We start from the raw sequence: 24,658 nt of genomic DNA on the forward strand, positions 1-24,658 counted from the left end.
GCATTCAAATCAAAGAAAAGTTTAAATTCTAACAAAAGGGTTAGACATACCTTGGGCCATTGCGCTTCCCAAAACTGAAGAAACCAATGGATTATCTTTGCTTTCCCGAGCACAAGATCGACCCAGAAATGCCCTTTGCTCTTCTCTTCCTTCTCCTCTCAATTTGATTAATGGTAAATCTTCCGTTTCTAGCGTAAACTCACCCTAACAGGAGGTGGTAATCAATAGAGAGAGGAAGAAGGACTAAAGGCCTTATTTATAAGCCAAGTGAGCTCCCATGGAACTTTCCTAACTCAGCCAAATTCGTTTGGCAACTTGGGCACAAGAATAGCAAGTCCTTTAGTGCAAACCAACAACCTTCCCAAACTTAGGTGGTTAGTTTCCAAAAGAGAGAGTTGCCTTAATGTAAGGCCAGACTCATGGATAATGGTTAGCATGTTTCGAAAGAAACTTTTAACAGTATGTAGTTTAATTTGTAGTTTAGGCTTTCTTCTAGTTTTGTTTGCATCCATTTAGGTAAACTTTAGTTTAATGCTTGTTTAGAGTTTCTAAGATCCCCTAAAGAAACTTAGTTTACTTAATATAATGCATATTATAAGTAGATAAATCGTTATCTTTAAAAAAAATATTATAAGTAGATGAATTAAACTGTTGATTTTTGTATGAATTGATTTTACAAATGGGGTGTCAATGTGGTGTGGTACCCAGACCATGTAGGTAATAATCTCATGGGAATACCCCAAATCAAGTCATGATCACATATTTTTCGCATGAATCAGGTTGGCACATAGTTGATGCTGTTTTCTTGTTATTGCTAATTAGAAAAGTATAAAATGAAGAGAGGAGTTCCATTATCAAATAAATGGAGCATGGATATCATTTCCTTTCTTAATAAAAGCTAAATCAAAATCATTAGATAATTTAACAAGATAACAGGGTTTCAACAATATTTCAGGACAACAACATGCTTTCCAAAAGGGGCACCTCCTAGGTACTAAAACCTAAGATATTATTTGGACCCATCTCAAAAACACTTTAAAGCAATATGAAGTGATTATTTTTTAAATTTGGGGATGAGAAGGAGAGTCTGTTCCTTCTTAAAAGGGATGCCAAACTTCTCATTCATGTCTAGCTGGTTAGGGTTCATGTCGCAGGGAAGGGACCACTCAAAGTAGTAGATCAAACACGCCATAATCAAACGAATTTGCCTAGTAGCCATGGGTAGTCCAGGGCAAATTCTTCTTCCAGCGCCGAAAGGTATGAACCCAAAATCGTTCCCTTTGTAATCCAAATTGGAGTCGAGGAAACGCTCCGACTTGAAGTTTAGGGGTTCTTCCCAGGTCGCGGGGTCTCTTGATATGGCCCACACGTTCACCTGAACTAAAGAGTCCTTGGGGACTCTATAGCCCATCATCTCGCAGTCTTCGGGAGCTCGGTGAGGAAGGAGAAGAGGGATAGGAGGGCGTAATCTCAAGGTCTCCTTTACACAAGCATGTAGGTATGGGAGGGTAGGGAGATTAGACTCCACCACATTTTCTTTGATCTCTCTTTTCAGTTCTTCAATAACTTTGTTCATGGCTTCTGGGTGTTTGATGAGCTCTGCCATTCCCCATTCAATGGTCGTCACACTAGTGTCAACGCCTGCTGTGAAAAGCTCCTGTCCATTCAAGAGAAACTGTTAAGAATAGCTTGTTTTGTAGTCTGCATGATTAGTGCTGTAATTAACAAAAAAGATGGTGGAAATATCTTTTCTCTTATAGAAATATTAGACAATGTGACTATGCTTAATACCGTGACACATGCCAGTATCAGAACGTAAGAAAAGTTGGAAAAGGGTCCAGAGAGTGAGAGACACTCATATTTTTCAAAGGAAAATAGGAAAAGGGTCGAGAGAGAGAGAGAGAGAGAGAGAGAGAGAGAGAGAGAGAGAGTGTGTGTGTCACCATACCATAAGCAAGTTGTTAATCTGATTGTTGGTGAATTCATTCTGGATCAGAATGTCCAAGAAATCTCTCCTTGAAACATCACCATCTTTGCCATCCCTCCTTTTCTGAATAGAAACCTCCCATATAGAACTTGCTCTATCCAAAAAATCCCAAGCCTTCTTCTTTAGGCCTTGGAGATCAAACCGTGCCAGCATTGGGTAAATGTCAGCTATATTTGCAGTGGTGGTCATCTCCCCCATTTCCCAAAAAAGCTGTTTCATTTCTCCAGCCACTACACCATCCTCCAATTCAATAAAGTCCTTTGATAAATATATGTTACCCAACATATTAAACACAGTGGCAAAGACCACTTCATCCAACTTTACCACTTTCCCTTCCTTTCCAACTAGAAAATCCACCATCTCCATCACTTTCTTTTCCCTCACCGGCGCTTGCTCGTTGATGGATTTAGTTGAGAACAACTCTAATCGTAAAATGGTGCGTAGTTTCTTCCATTGATCATTACATTCGGGAGCCCAAAGTATCGACCAGTTGTGAGGATCTGGCCTTTTGACGCTGGTTATGTTTGGTACATGTCGAGCCGAGAGTAGACGGTCGTGGGTCTTTAGAATTTCAGTGGCTGCGGCTGCGGTGGATCCCACTACTAAGAGGGGCGAGCCGAGCCTTACTGAAATGAGGGGTGCACCATAGGTTTGGCATAACTTGGCTAGGGCAATATGGGGCTTCTTTCCTATGTCAAGAAGGTTTCCTATGATGGGCCATGGAGTTGGGCCAGGTGGGACAGGGGATTTTGAAGATGTACCTTTGCGAAGAATGTGGTTCAAGATCATGAAGAGAAGAATGGGTAGTACAAGGAGGAAGGGAAGGAAGAATTGGTTATATGTGGTTACAGCCATTACTATAGCTAGTTTGCCGTACTGAGAATTGAACGATGATTAGCAATTCGAGTATTTATAGAGAGGAGATTGAGGAGGTGTTAGGAATTTTTTTTAAATTTTTTGGGTGCAGATAATGAGAGAAGCAAAAAGATCATCATCCTAGAAATTTCATTTCGCTAGCCTGGCACGTAAAGCCCGTTTCTTACAATCCTCCCAACACGCTACACGCTTAAAGATTCTCTTTAACAATTCTCTCCTTTGGGCCAGACCCTTGTAGTTTAAAAGGATGTACTCATAAATACACTAGAGGGGGCTGTCCCAGGGAAGAAAGGGGGGTGAATATATCACTTGGCATATTCTAATGAGTTATGTAGTAGTGGGTCCTGTATAGAGGCCTAATGACAGAGAAATGCAAGCGTTTTTTAGTTTTTGACTTCCCTCTCAAAGTAAATGGTTTAAAATTGTCCAAAGGTCGTCAAAATACTTAAATATCTGACCCAACTGGCAGGAGGACTCAAGCTACATTTTTTATGAGACTGATCCCCTAAACTTTCACCTTTGAGGTTGGGTTTCAACCATCGAACATGGGTTTCATGTGGCACCTCTATTTGTGATCAAGAACGCTGATTTCATGAATAATTATGAGGTGATCCATGTGGTCTGAATCCCATCCATAGGAATAACACCGACAAGAAAATTAATGGTTTAGCTTTTCTTGACAAAACCCTCAACTTTTCATTATAGATCAAGGAGCTAGACTAACTGATCAACACATTTAATCACACACGCCGGCACACAGTGAAACGATATATTCGCCGGGCTATCCTCTCTAGTGTATTTGTGACTATTTTTACACTACAAGGGGTGTCCGAGGAAGAGAATGTGCGGAAAAGAACTTGAGATTAAAAAAAAATTCAATCAAAACAAGGGAATCCGTGTATTAACTCTCATCTATATTTAGATGAGAGCGAGAGCAGACCTAGTAATAAGAGACTAGTGACCAAATTGCTACATTTGACCCACTAAAAAAATGAACAGCCCACGATAATATAAATTAATTATTTCTTTTCCAAGATGTTTCCTTAACTTTTGTATTAGCATGCTACAAAGTCTTAGGTTTAGCTAGGTTGGTGTACACCCTTAACATATTTTTGGTGCAATTTGTAGGTAAACTCTAATCTAGAATTAGCATTCGATCAAGAATTTTCTTTAATTAAAAGGCCTTTTTACAAATTCAATTTGAAAAAAAAATAAATAAATTTGATACCGAGGCAAGAACCGCTTAATCTAGGATTGACGCGAATGCTCTCCCTAATGTTGACATTTATGCAGGAATAAGAGTAATGTAAACTATTATAGAATTGTTTGTGCAAAAAATTGAACTGGTATTCGGATTAGCATCATGGGTTGTTTTTCTCGCATCAGCTAGTTGCATTCCTTAACCCTTCTGAGCAAGGAAGAGTGACCAAGGGTCATTTAGAAGAATGCTCCCATTAAACTTTACCCATTCTCATCCAAATTCTTTTGGGTTCTTGGGGCTAACTTTAGCAACTTGCTAGAGCAGAAACTTTGAGCCCAAGAACCTTTCAAAACCTAGTGATGCTGCCAATTCAAGAATTGCTTAATGCAAGGCCATTCAATTAGAAACTTCTTACACCCTATGCCTAACACACCAAAACCAATAGTTGCATAGATCACAAAAGTTTGGATTATTTTTATGGCTCATTGTCTTCATGAGAAGATCATGAAACTTGTAAGTTGGTGTTTTGGGTGACCTGCATTTCGCCACTAATGACAAGTTTTTAGTGACGAAAAATAAAAGTCGCCACTAAAATAAAAACCTTAGTGGCCACTTCTTTTCTTGTCGCTAATTAAAAAAAATTGTCACAAAAGCTTATAAGATAGTGGCAACTTTATATCTCGTCACTAACCCTACGTAATTGCCTAAGTATAGCGACAACATCTGTCTTGTCACTAAACATCTCGCCACTTTATCCGTTGACGGGGAAAAGTTTCCGCGGGAAATGTTGGCGGGAATAATATCAGTGACGACTTTTCAGAAGTCACCGCTATAATGGTCTTTCTTCAACGGCGAAATATAAATCGCCACTAATAATTAGATTTTAGTGACAAGAGTTTTTAGTCGCCACTAAAGATTTAATTTAGTGGCGACCTGGTAATTGCCACTAATAACTAGTTTGTAGTGGCGACAAATAAAAGTCGCCACTTGTCGCCACTAAAATTAATACATTAGTGGTGACTTCCAATCTTGTTGCTGGCAGGGAAATTTTTTTCATGGGAAATGTTGGCGTGTTTAGTATCAGTAACTACCTTTCATAAGTCGCCATTAAAATGGTCTAATGGAAAATCTTTTCTTCAGTGGCGAAATATAGGTTGCCACTAATAATTAGATTTCAGTGACAAGACCTTTTAGTCGCCACTAAAGATTTAATTTAGTGGCCACTTTATACAGCGTCACTAATCCTATGCAATGGCACGCAAATTTGACTAAATAATATGATAGGCCCCACCGTGTCATACAATCCCAAAATCACAAAAGTTGAAAATTTCTAGCCATCTTCAAATTGCCTATGAATGGACTGTTAAGACAAGAATCACCAATTGATTACATTCAATAATGTCAATGGGGTAGTGTGTTCAATTACAAGAGACTGACTATGACTTTAACACTTCAGACCGATGTATGTATGTACAAGTAAGACCGTTGGTCTTCATTAGGCGACCAATATGGTCTTGATTCCATTCCAAATGGACATGCTATAACGAAAAAAGAAAGAAAAGGTAAGAAGATCTATTAGGACATAATGATCTTCATTTGCAAACTTAGTGTACATTTGTAGATAAGAGACTAACTAGATCTTAGATAGACCTGGCAAATGGGTGGGCCGGGCTGTGTTTCACCCAACCCGTACGGGTCCGGCTAAAAATTGACCCGGAATTTTACATGTCAAAATTTGGTGAACTCAGATCCCACCCGTATGGTGAAGGCTTTACAATCCATTTTGAAAAAATACAAGGTGAATTCATCATAGAAGGGGGTCAATTTATCACTGCCCTTTGTAAAGTCATGTTAAGGTGTTTAAAATGCTGGTCAATGTTTGTTAAAAAAGACAATACATGATCAATATAAACTATAGGAAATCTAGTATAATGGTTGAAAATATCATTCATGATTTTTGGAATTCATAGGGTGCATCGTTAAACCAAATAGCCTAGCAATCCATTCATATGATCATACTACAAGAAAACTACCTATTAGTAGTGGACATCTAGTGACCGTCTTGAAAACCACTCCGTTGTGTGACTATAAAAAAAATAGAAGGAAAATGATGAGATTTTATATGGTGGAAGCCCTTATAGTCCCTTATTTTTCAAAAAGTATGGTACGGACCACACCATAGCACGATCCAAACTGTCCATGTGATGGGCCATAACGTAAATAGGTTGTGCCCACAAAGTCATTTCCATACGATGATCCTAGCCCTCCGATCTATAGAAGTTTTCATAATATGCAGTTTATCTATAGATCAATGGGTTGGGATCATCCTATAGAAATGATTTTTTGGGCACGTCCTATTTACATTATGTCCCATCACACGGACGGTTCGGATCATCTGTGTGGTCCGTACTTTTTGAAAAGGCATACACCGTATAAAAACTTGGAAATGATAAATGCCCCCATTTAATTACTTGGGACACCTGGCTATAGTATATCTATGACTGCAAAGGGCCTGATGTACTTCACTTTTGAAGGAATTAAGTGACCTGATTGCCACGTACAATGCAGCTGGATGTCCCAAGTGATGAAAAGGGGATCATTTATCATTTCCCTAAAAAAATTAAATAATGCCCTAATCAATCCTTTTCACTCCCGCGCAGCTTTTTGTTTCCCTCCTGTGCGAAATCTCCTCCCATTTCTTCTCTCAAAAAGCCCCAATATTCTAGGGTTTATTCTCCTTTTATTGACCCAAATCCATCTCCTTTCTTCTCCTCTAAGCAGACGAAGAATCTAGGGTTTCTTCTTGTTCCTCTCTCTCTCTCTCTCCCTCTCTCTATCTATCCTAATCTTATCTCAGAACTATTTCCCTCTCCCTAAAAATTTCGCCCAAGAAATCCCTTGATTTCGGACAAGGTAATCATCTCTCCGGGGTTTCCATCTTTGTTTTCGAGGGTTTAATCTGTTATTTATTTCTGATTATCTCTTTTCTATTCTGATTTTTCATTTTTTTCTCTTTTCAGGGTCTCTTAGGATTTAAGGTTTGAAGAACAAGAAGAAGGTTCGTTTCAGGTTTGCAGTTTGTGGTGGTTTTCCCTTTTTTTCATGGTTTTGATTTTTTCCTGTTTCTTCTATCGTTTGGGATGTATATAAGCGATATTTTCGATGAGTTTGTTGTTTCCTCTCTTAGTTATGCTCTTCTTCTAATAGATTGTTTCTTGATGTGTGGTGTTGGTGTTGTTTCTTCTTGATTAATGATTTCATAATTAATCTCCCTTTGATGTGTGGTGTTGGTGTTGGCTCCTCACTACTTTGTCTCTGCTGTTATGAAAAATAAAAAGAAATTAGATTTTCATCATGGGTCTGATCATATTAGTGAGGTTAACTCTTTTCTTATTTGGGTACTAGTGAGACAGCCCGTGCGATGCACGGGTGAATGTCTTTTTTTACTGAAAAAAAGAACGATTCTGAAATTGGAAAAATAACGAATAGATGGGTTAGGCAATGCTATGAGAGAATGTAAGTTGACTTAGAACAATCAGATGAGTTGGAAATGGCTCGTGGGATCTGCATTTCATCATCAACTTGATATGTAGTTTGACATTGGTAGTACATAAACCATTTCATAATAAAAAGAAAACTGTAATTCATGACAGTTCCTATAATGCATACACATATGGAATAAGCCAATAAACAAATATAAGAAACCGGTGATGCCTAACAAACCACATAAGAATTAAGAATGGAAATTGCAAGACAGAAGACCCTTATTAGACAAAATCCAGTCCAATCAACTTGAATCATTGGTAACAATATGAAATTTTTACTGATTAAGATAATTCATAATATAAGGAGTGTTCAGCTATATGTGATAATGACAGAAAAAACTGTAAGATATACAAATCCAAAAAAAGAGAAACCTACCAGATGTGGCATATCCTTATCATGGAAGGAGGACGGTCCATATCAGCATGAAACGGTTTCAGAGCTATCATCTTTAAAGGGAAGTGATATATCCGCCTCTTTTTAGGTTTACTTGGGACAGCTAGAAGCCGTGCATCTATGACTGCAGATGAGCCGATCTACTTCACTTGGGAAGGATTCAATGGGCATGATTGCCACGTAGACTGGAGTTGGCTGTCTCATGTGAAGAAAATGGGCGAATTTATCATTTCCCTATACCAAAATAGACATAGTAAAGGATTGAATGGTGATGGTGCGGTATTACGCTTGCGATGAAAACCATGTATCTAACACAGAAATCTAGACGTTGTTTGGATTGCTAGAGAAACATTTCTGATGGAAAATTTTCTTCTACAATTTAGAGAGAAATTGTATTAGTGTGGTTGATTTGAAGGGATGTTCTAAAAATTGAAAGTCCCTTTGAGTAAAAATTGAATAAGATCGGTTCAGGTTATCTTTTTACTTGTCGAAAAATGTAGGAAATTTCATAAACATTTTTCCTATAAAGTAAAAATAAAACAATTAAATAATACCTGGCGGGGGTGATATTAATGAAGGAGCCGGAGCATATAATTGCCATAAGCAGAAGATATTGGACAGACGGAAGGAGGCAGGGAAGTTAGTGTGGAAGGAGTGCAGACTAAAATATTGAAGATAAAAAACCCATCATCGCCCAATTGTTTTTAAATAGGTGGAGGTGAGGAGGCATTACTGGAAAGTAGGGGTGGACATGGTTCCGGTTCGAACCGAGGAACTGACCCGAACCGGCACATATGGTTCGGTTCCATATTTATACGGTTCGGTTCCGGTTCTGATAACCTGGAACCGATGGAAATTCGGTTCGGTTCTGGGTTTGGGATCCCGGAACCGAAAACCGAACCGAGAACCGACCCTCACCTTAAAACCCAATGCCTCATCGCTTGATATAATCACCCCACCCCCTTTTTAATTCACCCCTCTTTAACGTGTTGCTTTGCCTTTAAAATTTTAATTCACCCCCCAAATTTGTGCTTGATTATTCCAATTTGTGCATGTTTGTAGGTCATATATAATTTTTGCATTGCCCAAATTTGTGCAAATTTGTGCCTAATTATTCCAAATTCGTGCATGTTAGTCTTTGTAGTTCATATATAAACAGGATCGAACCGATTATAAATACGATTAGGAAAAATATCTACATTTGGTGAAGGTTGGGTAAACCCAGAACCGAACCGAACCGATTATATATGGTTCTGGTTCGGTTCGGTTCCAAACATATATGGTTCGGTTCTGGTTCCAATTTCAAGGAACCGATTATATATGGTTCGGTTCTGGGTATACCCCAAAACCGAACCGAACCGAACCATGTCCACCCCTACTGGAAAGACATGTATGGGTAGGTTTTGTACTTTGGAAATTATAAACGGAAGGGATGCGATTGTCTATGAAGGGATTCTCTTGAAAAAGGAACAAATGGGATGGAGAGTTAATGATCTTGCAAAAATTTTAAGCTGATTTATAGGGGAGCAATATATTGGAAACTTGTAGGGGTGTGTTTGTCTGCGAAGGATCCTTGAAAAAAGGAACTTCGATCCAAATCCCAGAGTAACCTCTACGCCGGGCTAACAGGATTCCTTTGTGAATTGCTCCCAGTTCAAGACCAAATATTTCTTCTCTGTTAGTTTCCATGGAAAACATAGCTAGGAGCATTCCTTCTTCATTCCTTATCAAACCACCAATACCTGCCCCATCATCTTCTAGAGAGGCGTCTGAATTTAATTTGACCTCCCCCTGCTTCGGTTTTCCCAAGCAACACGAATTATCTGAAGAATTCTTTTCACGGAATTTATATCCAAAGAGTGCAGCTGCACTGATATTTCTGTCAGTAATTGAGTCTTTACACCCAGAGAAACTGTTGATTTTGAATTTGATTTTTTCTAGGATGTCTTTCAGAATCTGAGTTTTGTGAGTAGACTTTTGTTCAAAGATTCTCTTGTTTCTTTCCCTCCAAATATGATAGATCGAAGCTTGAAATCCAAGTTTCACTGCTAAAGCAGTTTGACCTTCTCCTTTAAAGTTTTGGCTAATCCAGTTCTCTTCCTCTGCAATGGTTTTTTTTTCTATGATTTGTGGACACGGACACGAGTGTCGCGTCTCGACCCGGACACGGGGTGTCGGACACCTCAAACTCCCAAAATTTAGAAACGGGGACACGGCTAAAATAGAAAGTACATATGCTCATGATTTGTGGACACAGATTTGTGTGCCGAGTTTCGACACGGATACGATGTATCTGATATGGAAACCCATAAAAAACTAGAAATAGTGTCACACTCATACACATACATATAAAGTTGCTAACACTTCTAGCAATACGTTTGAAAGTGTCTAAAGGAGTGTCGACACCTGTGGACACGGGTGTCGTGTCGGACATGACACGTGTGTCGGCAATAAATTCGAAGTATCGGCCAAATCATAGTTTTTTTTGGTTTTCTTCTCCATCCTGCCTTCGAAAGAATTGATCTCCAGATCTAAGCTGAAAAACCACAGGAAAAGAACAGATGGTTCGAAGATTCCATCTCTCTACAACACAGGGGACAACTTCTGTTAGGCATTTGGATAAACGGAAGTCTGTCTCTTGCTGTTCTGAACTACTTTTCAGGTTATTATGGCTTCCCTTGGGGTACATCCTTTAAACCAAACTGTCTTTGTCCATGAGGGAATTGATTCCCTTGATCTGATTTTGTCCCAAACACTTTTGGTCTTGAATTTCCCATCTGCTTGAGGCATCCATATTGGAGTATTTGTGGCAGAATTGCTGAACAGGCCTTGCATCAGAATAGATTTTTCTTCATTCAGAGAGATTTTTCAAGGATTGGGTTCCACTGATTATTTTGATGAATTTGAGAAAGAAGATGAAGACCAGCCAGAGATGAATCTGTACAGCTCCTCGAAATGAGGGAGGATAAAAGACCAGCAGGGTGCCACGGCTGATTCCATAAATCAATCTTGCTTTCATTTCCAACCTGGTAGCAAATGAAAGGTCTAGCAATCTCCCTGGCTTTGAGAAAGCTTCGGACTCCTCATGATGGCTTTGATGTTATACACATTGTCCATATGTTTTTACTTTTGACATATTTTTTCATGAACCAAGTTGTCCACAGCGAGGCCTGGGAGTTGAGGACTTGCCATATGTTCTTGACTTGTAAAGTTTTATTCATATCCCCTAGTCTCCTTAGGCCAAGACCCCCTTCTGATTTCGGTTTGCATATTGTTTCCCAAGTCGTGAAATGCCTTACGTGATGGACGCTAGCAAATCACAAATTTTCAACATGGGTTTTAATTATACTAATGATGTTACTCTTTTTTGTAGTAGTAAGGCTAAGATCTCTCATTCCAAGCTTGATTGATGGTTACATAACTATTGAAATGCATTGATCAATAGAATATCACTGACGTTTAAGGCACACAACTACTGAAATGCGTTGATAGATAGGCATGAAATCCTTCTTACATAGATTTGGGAGCTGTAACTATTGATGGGTGCTTTCATGGTTCTTGTTTTTTTTTTTTGTACCTAATTTGATATATTTTTAGTAGGGGTTTTCAGTTTTTATATCTTGCAAGTCAGTTCTTTTATTGATTTGGATATAAGCAGGGTTACTTAGATTAGTCTTTAAATGGGTAGTTTTGTTTGTTATTTGAACCCTTGGATTCTAAAATAGACATTGTAATGGGTTGTTTTTTAGCAGCTCAAAGCTCAGAAAAGGGAGATGCAAGAGATGGGGGATGAATTTCGGGCAACACAAAATGCAATGGAGGCATCACAGAAGGCATTAGAAGACAATCTTATGGGAAAATTAATGGAACACGCACTGGGGGCCTCTTGTCTGCACCTCCTTCGCAGTAAGTTAAATGCAATTAAATTTTTTTTTTTTGGAAAGTGATAAAAAAATTTTGCTCACTTCCTAAAAGCCCTATTTTGCTCTCACCCCATTTGCAGAACACTTGTGTTTTACTCACCTAGATTATGTGTGTGCATAAAATATCAACATCTCCATTATTGACATCTTTATTATTAATACTCCTTTACTCTTTACTTCAGTTGTACATCACTCTTATAATGCATGTTATACTACTTATTCTCCATTTGTTAATCATACTATTTTTTATTTGGTGACAGATGAGCGAAGGAATAGATGTTGCTTTTGAAGTGTGTATATAGCTCAGCCTGAATTTCAAGAGGACGCCAATGGACTGCTTGTTGAACTTAGTGTGACGAAGCTGACAGAGCTACTTTGTCCCTAACAGAAAATGTTATTTTCTTGAGCGTGGAGATGCACTACATGCAATTTAGACTTGGGATTCTTTTTTTTCTAGATTTTTGGTTAAATGTATGAACTTTATTTTTTGCGTTAGTATTGGGAAGCTTGTTCTGTTTAATGAATATTTCTGTTTATGTGAAGACATGGTTTCATATCAATTTAAATCTAGTTTTGCTTTGAATTGTTTGTGATTAAGATCATAGGCTTGTATATATTTTAATTGCGTGACAAATATTTCACAGGTTTTAAAAATTATTTAATAAATATTAAGAAATTATTATTATTATTATTATTAAGGCTTTAGTGGCGTAGAAAAAGTTGTCACTAAAGTGTTAGAACTAGTAAATATTAATGGCAAACTTTAAGTCGTCATTAATACTGAATAATTTGTGACGACATTTGTCGTCGCTAAATATATGGTTTAGATTCTTAAGTCATTCTTTTAGTGGCGAATGTATGACATTTAATGACGACTGCTTCACAATTTTGTGGCGACCATTCTTGTCACTATTAATAAATAATAAGTGACGACAATTGTCGTCACTAAAACCTAGTTTTAGATTCTTCAATCACATTATTTAGTGGCGACTAGAGGCCTTTTAGTGACAACTTCTTCACAATTTTGTGGCGACAAGTCTTGTCACTATTCTATAGGCTTTTAGTGATAACAATTATGTCATCACTAAAAGATATCTCATCAGTGGCGATATGTTATAGTCGTCACTATTATCTTTAGTGATACATCTATAGTGGCAACTCAGTGGCGGCGAATTTGTCACCACTAAAATCTTTTAGTGACGACATCAAGATATTTAGCGATGACTATTTTTGCCACTAAAGAGCTTGTTTCTTGTAGTATGGGGTGGGTTTTCGGTTTGGTTTAGGTTAAACATAACTACGTAAGGCATATGGCATATAATATGCCTTACAAATAAGAGCAAAGTGATGAGGGTATTCTCTGGACGAGAGCTTTGTCTCTTGAACGGTGAGTTAGACCTTTCAATGGGGAGAGAGGAGAGGGTTATGGCCTATGAGATTTGGTATGAAACCTCTTGTAATATATCTATTTATCATGGTGAGAAGATCAAATCATCGCCCGTGGACATAGGTTTTTATGTCAAACCTATTTTATTTCTTCTTACCCCTTTCCTAATTCATACGAAAATGCGGTGAAAAGCTACTGCTGAAAAAAAAATGTAGTGAAGATGGAAGATGCCACTATTTCACTTCTAGCTATAAAACTAGATTAGGAGAAAGCCTAGTCTTCAGGACAATTGAAGAGAATTAAAGAGATAGATTGCCCCTCTCCAACCACTAGAATTGAGAAGCGTGGGTGAGCTTTCTCCCATCATAGATTGATTGCTCATGAGGAGAATCAAAGAGAAAAGTCATTTGACAAAGAATCTAAAAAAGATAGGTCAAGATCTAAAAAATTCATATGTAGTGAATTTTTTATGGCATTCTATGAAGAGAGAGAACGATGGGAGTGGGAGTTCTGGCAATACAATGATAATAATCGCAGATGAGGAGAAATAGGTCAATGGAGATGTCCTCACTGTCTCCACATATAATCACTTCTATCGGTGAGGAACTTCTCTTGGTGAGTGAATTTAGATTTTGGGTGTTCAATTCATACTTGCTCTAGGATAGAATATTTTTACTTGTGACATTATAGATGTTAGTACAGTGAAGATCAACATGTTTGGCAGAGTAGTTCTCACATTAGATGGCATGACATAGGTCTCAAAGATGCAAATTTTTTGACATCCCTAAGCCAATTGGTATCTAGAGAATGCAAATACTCTATAAGTGAAACCATAGAAATCATACGTAGCAACATGATTTTGATAAAGAAAGAAAATTGTGACAGTTTGTATCGTCTAACAGGAAATACAATAGTTGAAAATATTCCAATAACCTTAATGGGTGGCTAGAAACAAAGTGCACAAAGTGACGAGGGTTTGTGGTGGTGTCTCTTTCACAGTTGAGGCATTGATAGAGCTGACGGGTTTAACGATAACAAACAACGGTGAGGTGTTGGTTCTTATGATGGAAGAGGACGGATCGAGGTCCTCTTTGGAGTTGTCTAGATGCGTGTGTGCATGAGATATTGAGCGATAGAGTCGAGGAGAGGATTATGGGCTATGATATTTGGGATATTATAATCTTTATTTATCTGTTTCTCATACTGAGAAGGTCAGATCTTCAATTGTGAACATAGGTTCTTGGTAACCACGGAAACATTTTCCTAAATGATTTTTCCAAGGTTTGCTAACCCTTCTTTAGATAAAAGGGGGTCAATTTATCCGTCAAACATTCTCATAGAAAACGTTGAGGAGGGGGGTGATTTTATCCGTTTAGAGGTGGGGGATGTCATTTCCCCATATAAAAACTTACTTGACTTGTGACTAAGCCTCTAGGGTATTTCGTTTTTGAGGAAGGGAAAGCACTCAAAGCTCTCCGGTAATGACATCTTTTCATTTCATTTTACTGTAATAACAGGTCTCTCTCTCTCCCTCTCTCTCTCATTTTATTAAAGTGAAATCACTAGGGTTTATTGATTGATTCGAGATAGAAAGAGAGTCATGAATAAGACTACCCTAAGTAGAAATAGCAGTTGCAGAATTGTTGATTTATCTGATGATGTGCTGATTGAAATTATATCTCGATTGCCCAACAAGTCTATCCTCAGATTCCAATGTGTTTCCAAAGGATTTTGTGCTCTTATTTTCCAGGTTTTTCTCTCCCCAGGAAGAAAAACACCCCTACCTATGTCCGGCCTCTTCTATGAACGTGGATCTTTAGCTCGTGTGCCAGGCACGTGTTTCCCCACAATAGACCCAACTCTTAGTTTCTTACCATCCCATTCTACTTGTAGAGTTATCCACTCTTGCAATGGATTGCTCCTCTGCAGGGATGATTTTCAAACACAACTCTATGTATGTAGTCCCATTACCAAGCAATTCGTCTCTCTTCCTCACCTTCCTAAATTCCATTCTACTCATGCGATCGCATTGTCTTTCGACCCCAGTCAGTCCCGTCACTATAGAGTCTTTCACCTCTTCAGACCAAGCCCAATGGAGGATAGGTTTGAGTTGATGATCTTTTATTCTGAAATGGGCAATTGGAGGAAGACCAAATTTATGGAACTTGTTCCTATCTATGGGCTTTTGGGCCGGCCCGTTTTCTTGAATGGCGGGCTTTACATTCTTAACAATTACAACCAAGTGTTGTGTTTTGATTTCAAAGGAGAGCATTTTAGGGTGATCAAGCTACCAGAGATTGGAGCAAAATGGTACTTTGGATGCTTAGGGGTGTCCCAAGGATGTCTAAATTATGCGGAGAACACGGATTCCGAATTGCGAATCTGGGTGCTCAAGGATTGTTCCACTGATAACTGGGTCTTAAAGCATGATGTCTGTATCAAGTCCTTACAAGAACAACAACCAGAAAGTCTTAGGCTACTTGTTGCACAACAATCTTCATGTTATAATATACTCTCTGCTCGGATTTTCGAGCCTTTGGCTTTACATCCAGATTTGGATGTGGTCTTTCTTCAAGGGGTGCAGAATCAGATCCTTTCTTACCACCTCAACAGCCGAAGGTTGGAGATTTTCTGTTCAACAGGCGACACTAATTTAAATGGGTTTAATCTTGTCACTCCCATCCCTTTCTCGCATTGCCCTGCAGCCTCTTTTTCTCTCACTATATGATAAACTAAGAGTGTCTGTTTCTTCTTTCTTCACTCATGATCTGTGTTCTGCTTTTAGTTTAATATTTAATAGACATATTAACTGTTTGAGTGGGAAAGGTTCATTTTTTCCCGTCAACTACGAATTTTGTTGTTTTCCTATTTAATATTGAAGAATTCTAGTTCTGATATCTCTTATTACACACACACACATATATATGTATTTATATATATAATTTGTTTAGCTATTGTTACTCACAATGCCACTACTCTTAAGTGAAAAGGATCACAAGATTTTTTTTGAATGGTAAAAATTAGTTACAGAAAGCGAGCAAGAGCTCAATGACCAAGATGGTCAAATGAAAGTAATACAAATGCAAAGAAAGAGAAAAAAGAGAAAATAACAAAAGAAAAATGTTCAATTTTTAATATATCCTCAAGAATGCATGTGATCAAATAACAAAATCACCTCTTTGTCAACACCCAAGTGAGAAAACGAATCCACATCTGAATTAGCCCGTCATTAAACGTGTTGAATCTCTATATCATGACCCTCTATTCTATCCAAGATTACCTCTAGAACATCCGCGAATCTCCATGGAAAGCTAATCCCATCTCTCCCACATTTGACCATGTTGAGTGAGCTCCCTCAATGATAATATGATCTAGCTCAGACTGATTAGCTGGTGCAAGTGTAGGGTTCACAGGTTAATTTCTTGGAACTTTGGAACATAAAAGTGTATATAGTTCAATGTGGGAAGTACCTTAAGGTGCAATCTTTAACCCTTCTTAGTAATACTTCTATGCTTTTTCGTTGCGAAAAATGAAAGAAACGGAGGTTGTTGTTGTGCAAAACTGACCTTTTTTTGCTTGTTTATGTAATTTTCCACTTGCGAGTGCAATTTGACTGTTATTTGCTTACAAATTTATCTAGGGCTCAACAAAATCTAGTCGTGGATAGGGAGTGGTAATAAGTAAGCGAATTAGGGTAATGTGATAATAGGATAATGTGTAAGGAAAAAGGTTATGCAAAGGGGTGTGAAGAATAAGGAGAAAGAGCGGGGATTATAGGGAGAAGAAAAGAAACGAGAAAAGAATCAAAGGAGAAGGGAGATATGGGATTAAGGTGAGAAAATAGAAAAGACTGAAACTGCACTTGGGAGTGGGCGTTCTAGGCCTTGTGCCTTGGTCATCCTGCTACATGGAGAGAGAGAGAGAGAGAGAGAGAGAGAGAGAGAGAGAGAGAGATCTGCGCCAAGATAAAGAGATATCGATAAAAGAGAGATCAATTAAAGAGGTAAAGGGAGAAAGATGAGAAGCAAAAGGGGTGGGGGTGGGGAAGAGAAGAGGTGGCTGTGATGTGATATCAGCCGTGGGAAGATGTGAGAAGAGCAAAGGAGAGTAAATAGGGGAAAGAGGAAGAAAAAAGGGAAGGAAGAAGAGCCAGTTGTTCTCCCTGCTACGGGGTAAGTGGGGAGAAAAGGGAGAGGACATGGTTTTAAATTTTGGCCGAAATCCGGAATTTCATATTTCGGCCGAGACCGAAATCTAAAACCAAAACCGAAATTAAATTTCGGTCGAAATTTATAAGATTTATGCTGATATTTCCACTGAAACTGAAATTGCGTTTTCGACTGAAACTAAAACCGAAACCGAAATTTCAAACCTTGGGAGAGGATGAGGAGAGGAGAAAGGGGAGGAGATGGTGACAGTTGCAGATCAGCCGTGAGGGAAAGGGGAGAAGGCAAAAAAGAGAAAGAGAGAAAGAGAAAGAAAAGTAGAGAAGGAGGCGAGAAGGAAGAGATGGAGAGAAAAGAAAGAGAAAAAGAGAGATGTGGAAGGAAGAGAGGGAAAGGTGGCTGTCGAAAATCTCATTTTAGATGTGTGGGTGGGTGGGTGTGTTGATTGGAGAAGTTAAGGTTGCAACAATCAAATAGTTATGGGAAATAATTTTATTTTATTATTTTCCTACGTGGTATTTGTTTGGGAACATTAAGTCAAAATTAGAATGCCATATAGGCGCAACATTCTTAGCTGCTAGAATAGTTTCATTTTGTTTTATCTTAAATGGGTTTCGTTAGCCATTTTTTTGAAAGCACGGTCTTGCAAGTACTAATATCCAACATTTGTGATGCTCCAGACAGAGTTGGGAAGAATTCTTGAACCATGTCAATAACATTGAACTGAATGGGTTCCTGAAGGAACATCCTATGCTGTTGCGTTGTCAATAACATTCTTGAACCCTTCTTAGTAATACTTCTATGCTTTTTCATTGCGAAAAATGAAAGAAATGGAGGTTCTTGTTGTGCAAAACTGACCTTTTTCGCTTGTTTATGTAATTTTCCACTTCCGAGTGCAATTTGACTGTTATTTGCTTACAAATTTATCTAGGGCTCAACAAAATCTAGTCATGGATAGGGAGTGGTAATAAGTAAGCGAATTAGGGTTATGCGATAATAGGATAATGTGTAAGGAAAAAGGTTATGCAAAGGAATGTCAAGAATGAGGAGAAAGAGTGGGGATTATATAAGGGAGAAGAAAAGAAAGGAGAAAAGAATCAAAGGAGAAGGGAGATATGGGATTAGGGTGTGAAAATAAAAAAGACTGAAACCGCACCTGGGAGTGAGCGTGCTAGGCCTTGTGCCTTGGTCATCCTGCTAATGGATGGAGAGAGAGAGAGAGAGAGAGAGAGAGAGAGAGAGAGAGAGAGAGAGAGATGGTTGCTCTGCACCAAGATAAAGAGATATCGATAAAAGAGAGATCAATTAAAGAGGTAAAGGGAGAAAGATGAGAAGCAAAAGGCGGGGGGGGGGGGGGAAGAGAAGAGGTGGCTGTAATGTGATATCAGCCGTGGGAAGATATGAGAAGAGCAAAAGAGAGTAAATAGGGGAAAGAGGAAGAAAAAAGGGAAGGAAGAAGAGGCGGTTGTTCTCCCAGCTACGGGGTAAGTGGGGAGAAGAGGAAGAGGACATGGTTTTAGATTTTGGCCGAAATCCGGAATTTCACATTTCGGCCTAAATTTATAAGATTTACACCAAAATTTCCACCGAAACCGAAATTTCAAACCTTGGGAGAGGATGAGGAGGAGAGAAAGGGGAGGAGATGGTGACAGTTGCAGATCAGCCGCAAGGGAATGGGGAGAAGGCGAAAAAGAGAAAGAGAGAGAGAGAAAGAGAAGTTGGGAAGGAGGCGAGAAGGAAGAGATGGAGAGAAAAGAAAGAGAGAAAGAGAGGAGTGGAAGGAGGAGAGGGAAAGGTGGCTGTTGAAAATCTCACTTTAGATGCGTGTGTGGGTGTGTGTGATTATTGGAGAAGTAAAGGTTGCAACAATCGAATAGTTATGGAGAAACAATTTTATGTTATTATTTTCCTATATCGTATTTGTTTGGGAACATTAAATCAAAATTAGAATGCCCTCTAGTCGCAACATTCTTAGCTGCTAGAATAGTTTCATTTTCTTTTATCTTAAATGGGTTCCGTTAGCCATTTTTTGAAAGCACAGTCTTGCAAGTACTAATATCCATTTGTGATGCTCCAGACAGAGTTGGGAAGAATTCTTGAACCATGTCAATAACATTGAACTGAATGGGTTCCTGAAGGAACATCCTAAAAAGTTCTTGGGGACTACAGTATTACTGCAATCGAGATAAAACGTGACCCTTCTTACTTATTATAACTCCGCTAGACTAGTTTTTCCAATACCCATTTCTTGATACACAAGTCTGGATACTGCATCAGTTGCTTCAAACATATTATGATTTAAAGTTGAAGCAGACTAGTGTTGTAATTGCGAATAATCTCATTCAGAATAATTTCTTAGTGCATATTATCTGGTGGTCAGTTCATCTTTGGAGCCTGATTGAATTTGTTTGCCTTCTTACTTATTTAGCTGAAATGTTTTAATCTCTCAAAGATATTTACCTGAAAAAGGTTGTAGAGGTGATAATCATGTTATTTGGGCAACTAACAATGCCGGTATGTAAGTATGGAATTTGACCAACATTTCCTTGTATCACTCGATAAGTTGTAAGTTGTGGTTGCAATATTATGTACCTTAATACTTTTCCCTGAAATGATTCACCAGAATTTTATATTTCCATACATCCAAATGGCCCCGAAAACTCCTCAACTCCATAGTCATGTTGTACTTCCTTATTGAAATTATAGACCAAACAAACATGGCTAGGCTGAATGTTGATGTTGTCATCAATACAGACTTAAGAACATCGTCATTTCGGTCATAATTATTTCTTCTTCCTTTTTGCCTTTCTTATAGACAATTTCTAAATGATGGACCTATGCACTGCGTAAATCCCTTCAAATATTGTCTTTTGGAAGGATTAGAACTTCGAAACCCTCACGGAAGGTATTTGGTATTCTTTTCTTCCATGATGTATGCATTTTTTTTAATTTTCTGTGATTGAGTAATACCCTCCTCGAGGCAAATTATGGGAGGTGAGTTATCATCCTGACAATTCAGTGTTGAGTAGATGGAGACTTGTTGGTAACATGATCCCATTTTCTCCCCTAATTCTTATTTAGGCTGTTTTGTAAGTTTGGACTTTTGAGATGCATTTTCCAGCATTTAATATATGCAAAGAGTATTCCAACATGCAAATAGGTACACATAGCCATCGATCTAATAAATTCGTGTATAATCAGGCATCTATAGTTCCAACACTTCCTCTTGATGTAAATTAACATCTTTGGGTTTACCCTTGTTGGGCGTTGTATTTCCATTGAATATTATTGTCTTAAAAAAAATTCTTGCAGTACAGTTGGGCATCTCCGACCAGGATTTTCTAAGCCATTTCAGATTCTCTCCATGTAGATGAAGATTTCATTTTACATTGATAGTGTTTATACATCTCTGATGTTTTATTATACGCCGGTCGTAATTAGACCAGTTGGTGTAAAGGTAATCGAATACCACCGGCTGGAAATTGTTAGCCATTGATCGAACCTACTACTGTTTTCACAGAAAACAAAACAAAGGGTTGGCCATTTTCAAACTGTAATCTCACAGTAAATCAAAAGGCCCATTTTTTGAGATTGCTGGTCTCTAGCTTCTTCTTCCCAAGGTAAGTTCTGCTATCATGTCCAACTCAAATGAGCCTCTCGCTCTCGGGGATTCTAATGAAGAATAATCCCACAAACCCTTTGGAAATCTTGGATTCTGGTCCCCAGGAATTGGCAAGGTGAAAGCACATTCCCCGGATTCCCCAAATTATATATATATATATATATATATATATATATATATATATATATATAGGGAAATGATATCTGCACCAAGTGTTTTGATCAAGGTTGCCAGGGCGGGAATCGAAAGCGGGAATCGAAGGCTCCGGGGATGGTAGGAAGCGGAAATCGTGGGTTTGCCAGAGAGTCAACGTAGATTCGCGGGGATTCGTCGGGGATTCGCCGGAGAATCGCCGGGAGTCGCTAGGGAGTTGGGATTCGCTGGGGAATCCCAGAGAATCAGGGTTCCTATAAAGTGGGAATCGGGGTTCCCATAAATTGGGAATTGGGGTTCCGACGAATCCGAACCCCGATTCCCAATTTTCGGGGATTCAAATCGAATCCCGAATCAAATTCGCGTTCCAAACGGTTCGCGATTCCCCGCCTAGAGGAACGAATTCTGCTTCCTTGGTTTTGATAAACATGCGCTGCACTTGTTTGTCGTGTAGTATTTAAAGGGATGTCAGAGGATATTAGGGTTTTCAAAAAGCGCTTTAAACCCTTTAAATGCTAGACGACAAACAAGTGGAGCGCATGTTTATCAAAAACACTTGGCACATATATCATTTCCCTATATATATATATATATATATATATATATATATATATAATTTGTTTAGCTATTGTTACTCACAATGCCACTACTCTTAAGTGAAAAGGATCACAAGATTTTTTTTGAATGGTAAAAATTAATGACAGAAAGCAAGCAAGAGCTCAATGACCAAGATGATCAAACGAAGGTAATACAAATGCAAAGAAAGAGGAAAAAGAGAAAATAACAAAAGAGAAATGTTCAATTATTAATATACCCTCAAGAATGCATGTGATCAAATAACAGAATCACCTCTCTGTCAACACCCAAGTGAGAAAATGAATCCACATCTGAATTAGCCCATCATTAAATGTGTTGAATCTCTATATCATGACCCTCTATTATATCCAAGATTACCTCTAGAACATCCGCGAATATCCATGGAAAGCTAATCCCATCTCTCCCACATTTGACCATGTTGAGCGAGCTCCCTCGATGATAATATGATCTAGCTCAGACTGATTAGCTGGTGCAAGTGCAGGGTTCACAGGTTAATTTCTTGGAACTTTGGAACATAAAAGTGTATATAGTTCAATATGGGAAGTAACTTATGGTGCACTCTTTAGCCCTTCTTAGTAATACTTCTATGCTTTTTTCGTTGTGAAAAATGAAAGAAACGGTGGTGGTTGTTGTGTAAAATTGACCTTTTTCGCTTTGTTTATGTAATTTTCCACTTGCGAGTGCAATTTGACTGTTATTTGCTTACAAATTTATCTAGGGCTCAACAAAATCTAGTCGTGGATAGGGAGTGGTAATAAGTAAGCGAATTAGGGTAATGTGATAATAGGATAATGTGTAAGGAAAAAGGTTATGGAAAGGGGTGTCAAGAATAAGGAGAAAGAGCGGGGATTATAGGGAGAAGAAAAGAAAGGGGAAAAGAATCAAAGGAGAATGGAGATGCGAGATTAGGGTGAGAAGATAGAAAAGACTGAAACCGCACCTGGGAGTGAGCTTGAAGAGCCAGTTGTTCTCCCTGCTACGGGGTAAGTGGGGAGAAAAGGGAGAGGACATGGTTTTAAATTTTGGCCAAAATCCGGAATTTCATATTTCGGCCGAGACCGAAATCTAAAACCAAAACCGAAATTAAATTTCGGCCGAAATTTATAAGATTTACGCTGAAATTTCCACCGAAACTGAAATTGCGTTTTCGACCGAAACTAAAACTGAAACCGAAATTTCAAACCTTGGGAGAGGATGAGGAGAGGAGAAAGGGGAGGAGATATGACAATTGCAGATCAGCTGTGAGGGAAAGGGGAGAAGGCAAGAAAGAGAAAGAGAGAAAGTGAAAGACAAGTAGAGAAGGAGGCGAGAAGGAAGAGATGGAGAGAAAAGAAAGAGAGAAAGAGAGGAGTGGAAGGAGGAGAGGGAAAGGTGGCTGTCAAAAATCTCACTTTAGATGTGTGTGTGGGTGTGTGTGTTGATTGGAGAAGTTAAGGTTGCAACAATCAAATAGTTATGGCAAATAATTTTATTTTATTATTTTCCTACGTGGTATTTGTTTGGGAACATTAAATCAAAATTAGAATGCCCTATAGGCGCAACATTCTTAGCTGCTAGAATAGTTTCATTTTCTTTTATCTTAAATGGGTTTCGTTAGCCATTTTTCTAAAGCACGGTCTTGCAAGTACTAATATCCAACATTTGTGATGCTCCAGACAGAGTTGGGAAGAATTCTTGAACCATGTCAATATCATTGAACTGAATGGGTTCCTGAAGGAACATCCTAAAAAGTTGTTGGGGACTACAGTATTACTGATATCCAACATTTGTGATGCTCCAGAGAGAGTTGGGAAGAATTCTTGAACCATGTCAATATCATTGAACTGAATGGGTTCCTGAAGGAACATCCTAAAAAGTTGTTGGGGACTACAGTATTACTGCAATCGAGATAAAACTTGACCCTTCTTACTAATTATAAATCCGCTAGATTAGTTTTTCCAATACTCATTTCTTGATACACAAGTCTGGGTATTGCATCAGTTGGTTCAAACATATTATGATTTAACGTTGAAGCAGGCTAGTGTTGTAATTGTGAGTAATCTCGTCCAGAATAATTTCGTAGTGCATATCATCTCGTGGTCAGTTCATCTTTGGAGCCTGATTGAATTTGTTTGCTTTCTTACTTATTTAGCTGAAATGTTTTAATCTCTCAACGATATTTACCTGAAAAAGGTTGTATAGGTGATAATCATGTTATTTGGGCAACTAACAATGCCGGTATGTAAGTATGTAATTTGACCAACATTTCCTTGTATCACTCCATAATCACTCCATAAGTTGTAAGTTGTGGTTGCAATACTATGTACCTTGATAGTTTTCCCTGAAATGATTCAACAGAAATTTCATATTTCCATACATGCAAATGGCCCCGAAAACTCCACAACTCCATAATCATGTTATACTTCCTTCTTGAAATTATAGACCAAACAAACATGGCTAGGCTGAATGTTGATGTTGTCGTCAATACAGCCTTGAGAACATCATCATTTCGGTCATAATTATTTCTTCTTCCTTTTTGCCTTTCTTATAGACTATTTCTAAATGATGGACCTATGCACTGCGTAAATCCCTTCAAATATTGTCTTTTGGAAGGATTAGAACTTTGAAACTCTCACTGAAGGTATTTGGTATTCTTTTCTTCCATGATGTTTGCATTTTTTAATTTTCTGTGATTGAGTAATACCCTCCTCGAGGCAAACTATGGGAGGTAAGTTTTCATCTTGACAATTCAGTGTTGAGTAGATGGAGACTTGTTGGTAACATGATCCCATTTTCTCCCGTAATTCTTATCTAGGCTGTTTTGTAAG

At 38.4% G+C, this 24,658-nt stretch overlaps 1 protein-coding gene, 1 long non-coding RNA gene and 1 pseudogene across 5 annotated transcripts; 2 read left to right on the forward strand and 1 right to left on the reverse strand.

The window, feature by feature from the left end:
* Nucleotides 1–1,021: 1,021 nt before the first annotated feature.
* On the reverse strand, nt 1,022–2,842 carry LOC143850013 (putative (S)-N-methylcoclaurine 3'-hydroxylase isozyme 2 pseudogene; annotated as a pseudogene).
* A 3,824-nt stretch (nt 2,843–6,666) lies between these two features.
* LOC143850984 (uncharacterized) lies at nt 6,667–12,509 on the forward strand. The gene is made up of 3 exons (XR_013236151.1): nt 6,667–6,977; nt 7,085–7,133; nt 11,756–12,509. It is a non-coding gene; the product is annotated as an uncharacterized LOC143850984 (long non-coding RNA).
* Nucleotides 12,510–14,415: 1,906 nt separating this feature from the next.
* Nucleotides 14,416–24,167, forward strand: LOC143850945 (F-box protein At5g07610-like). Of its 4 annotated transcripts, XM_077360241.1 has the most exons (3): nt 14,416–15,932; nt 20,295–20,384; nt 23,507–24,167. In XM_077360241.1, exons 1-3 carry the CDS (start codon nt 14,914–14,916, stop codon nt 23,652–23,654), a joined length of 1,257 nt encoding a protein of 418 aa, XP_077216356.1. In that variant the 5' UTR covers nt 14,416–14,913; the 3' UTR covers nt 23,655–24,167. The 4 variants fall into 4 exon arrangements, with proteins under 4 accessions (XP_077216356.1, XP_077216357.1, XP_077216358.1 ...); XM_077360242.1 differs by lacking the exon at nt 20,295–20,384 and having other exon boundaries at nt 14,419–15,932; nt 23,507–24,165; XM_077360243.1 differs by lacking the exons at nt 20,295–20,384; nt 23,507–24,167 and adding an exon at nt 19,557–20,113 and having other exon boundaries at nt 14,419–15,932.
* The last annotated feature ends 491 nt before the right edge of the window (nt 24,168–24,658 follow it).

This window comes from Tasmannia lanceolata, unplaced genomic scaffold (genome assembly GCF_043159265.1).
Source record: "Tasmannia lanceolata isolate RefF3 unplaced genomic scaffold, GAP_Taslan_0.1 ptg000018l, whole genome shotgun sequence".
NCBI lineage: Eukaryota > Viridiplantae > Streptophyta > Magnoliopsida > Canellales > Winteraceae > Tasmannia > Tasmannia lanceolata.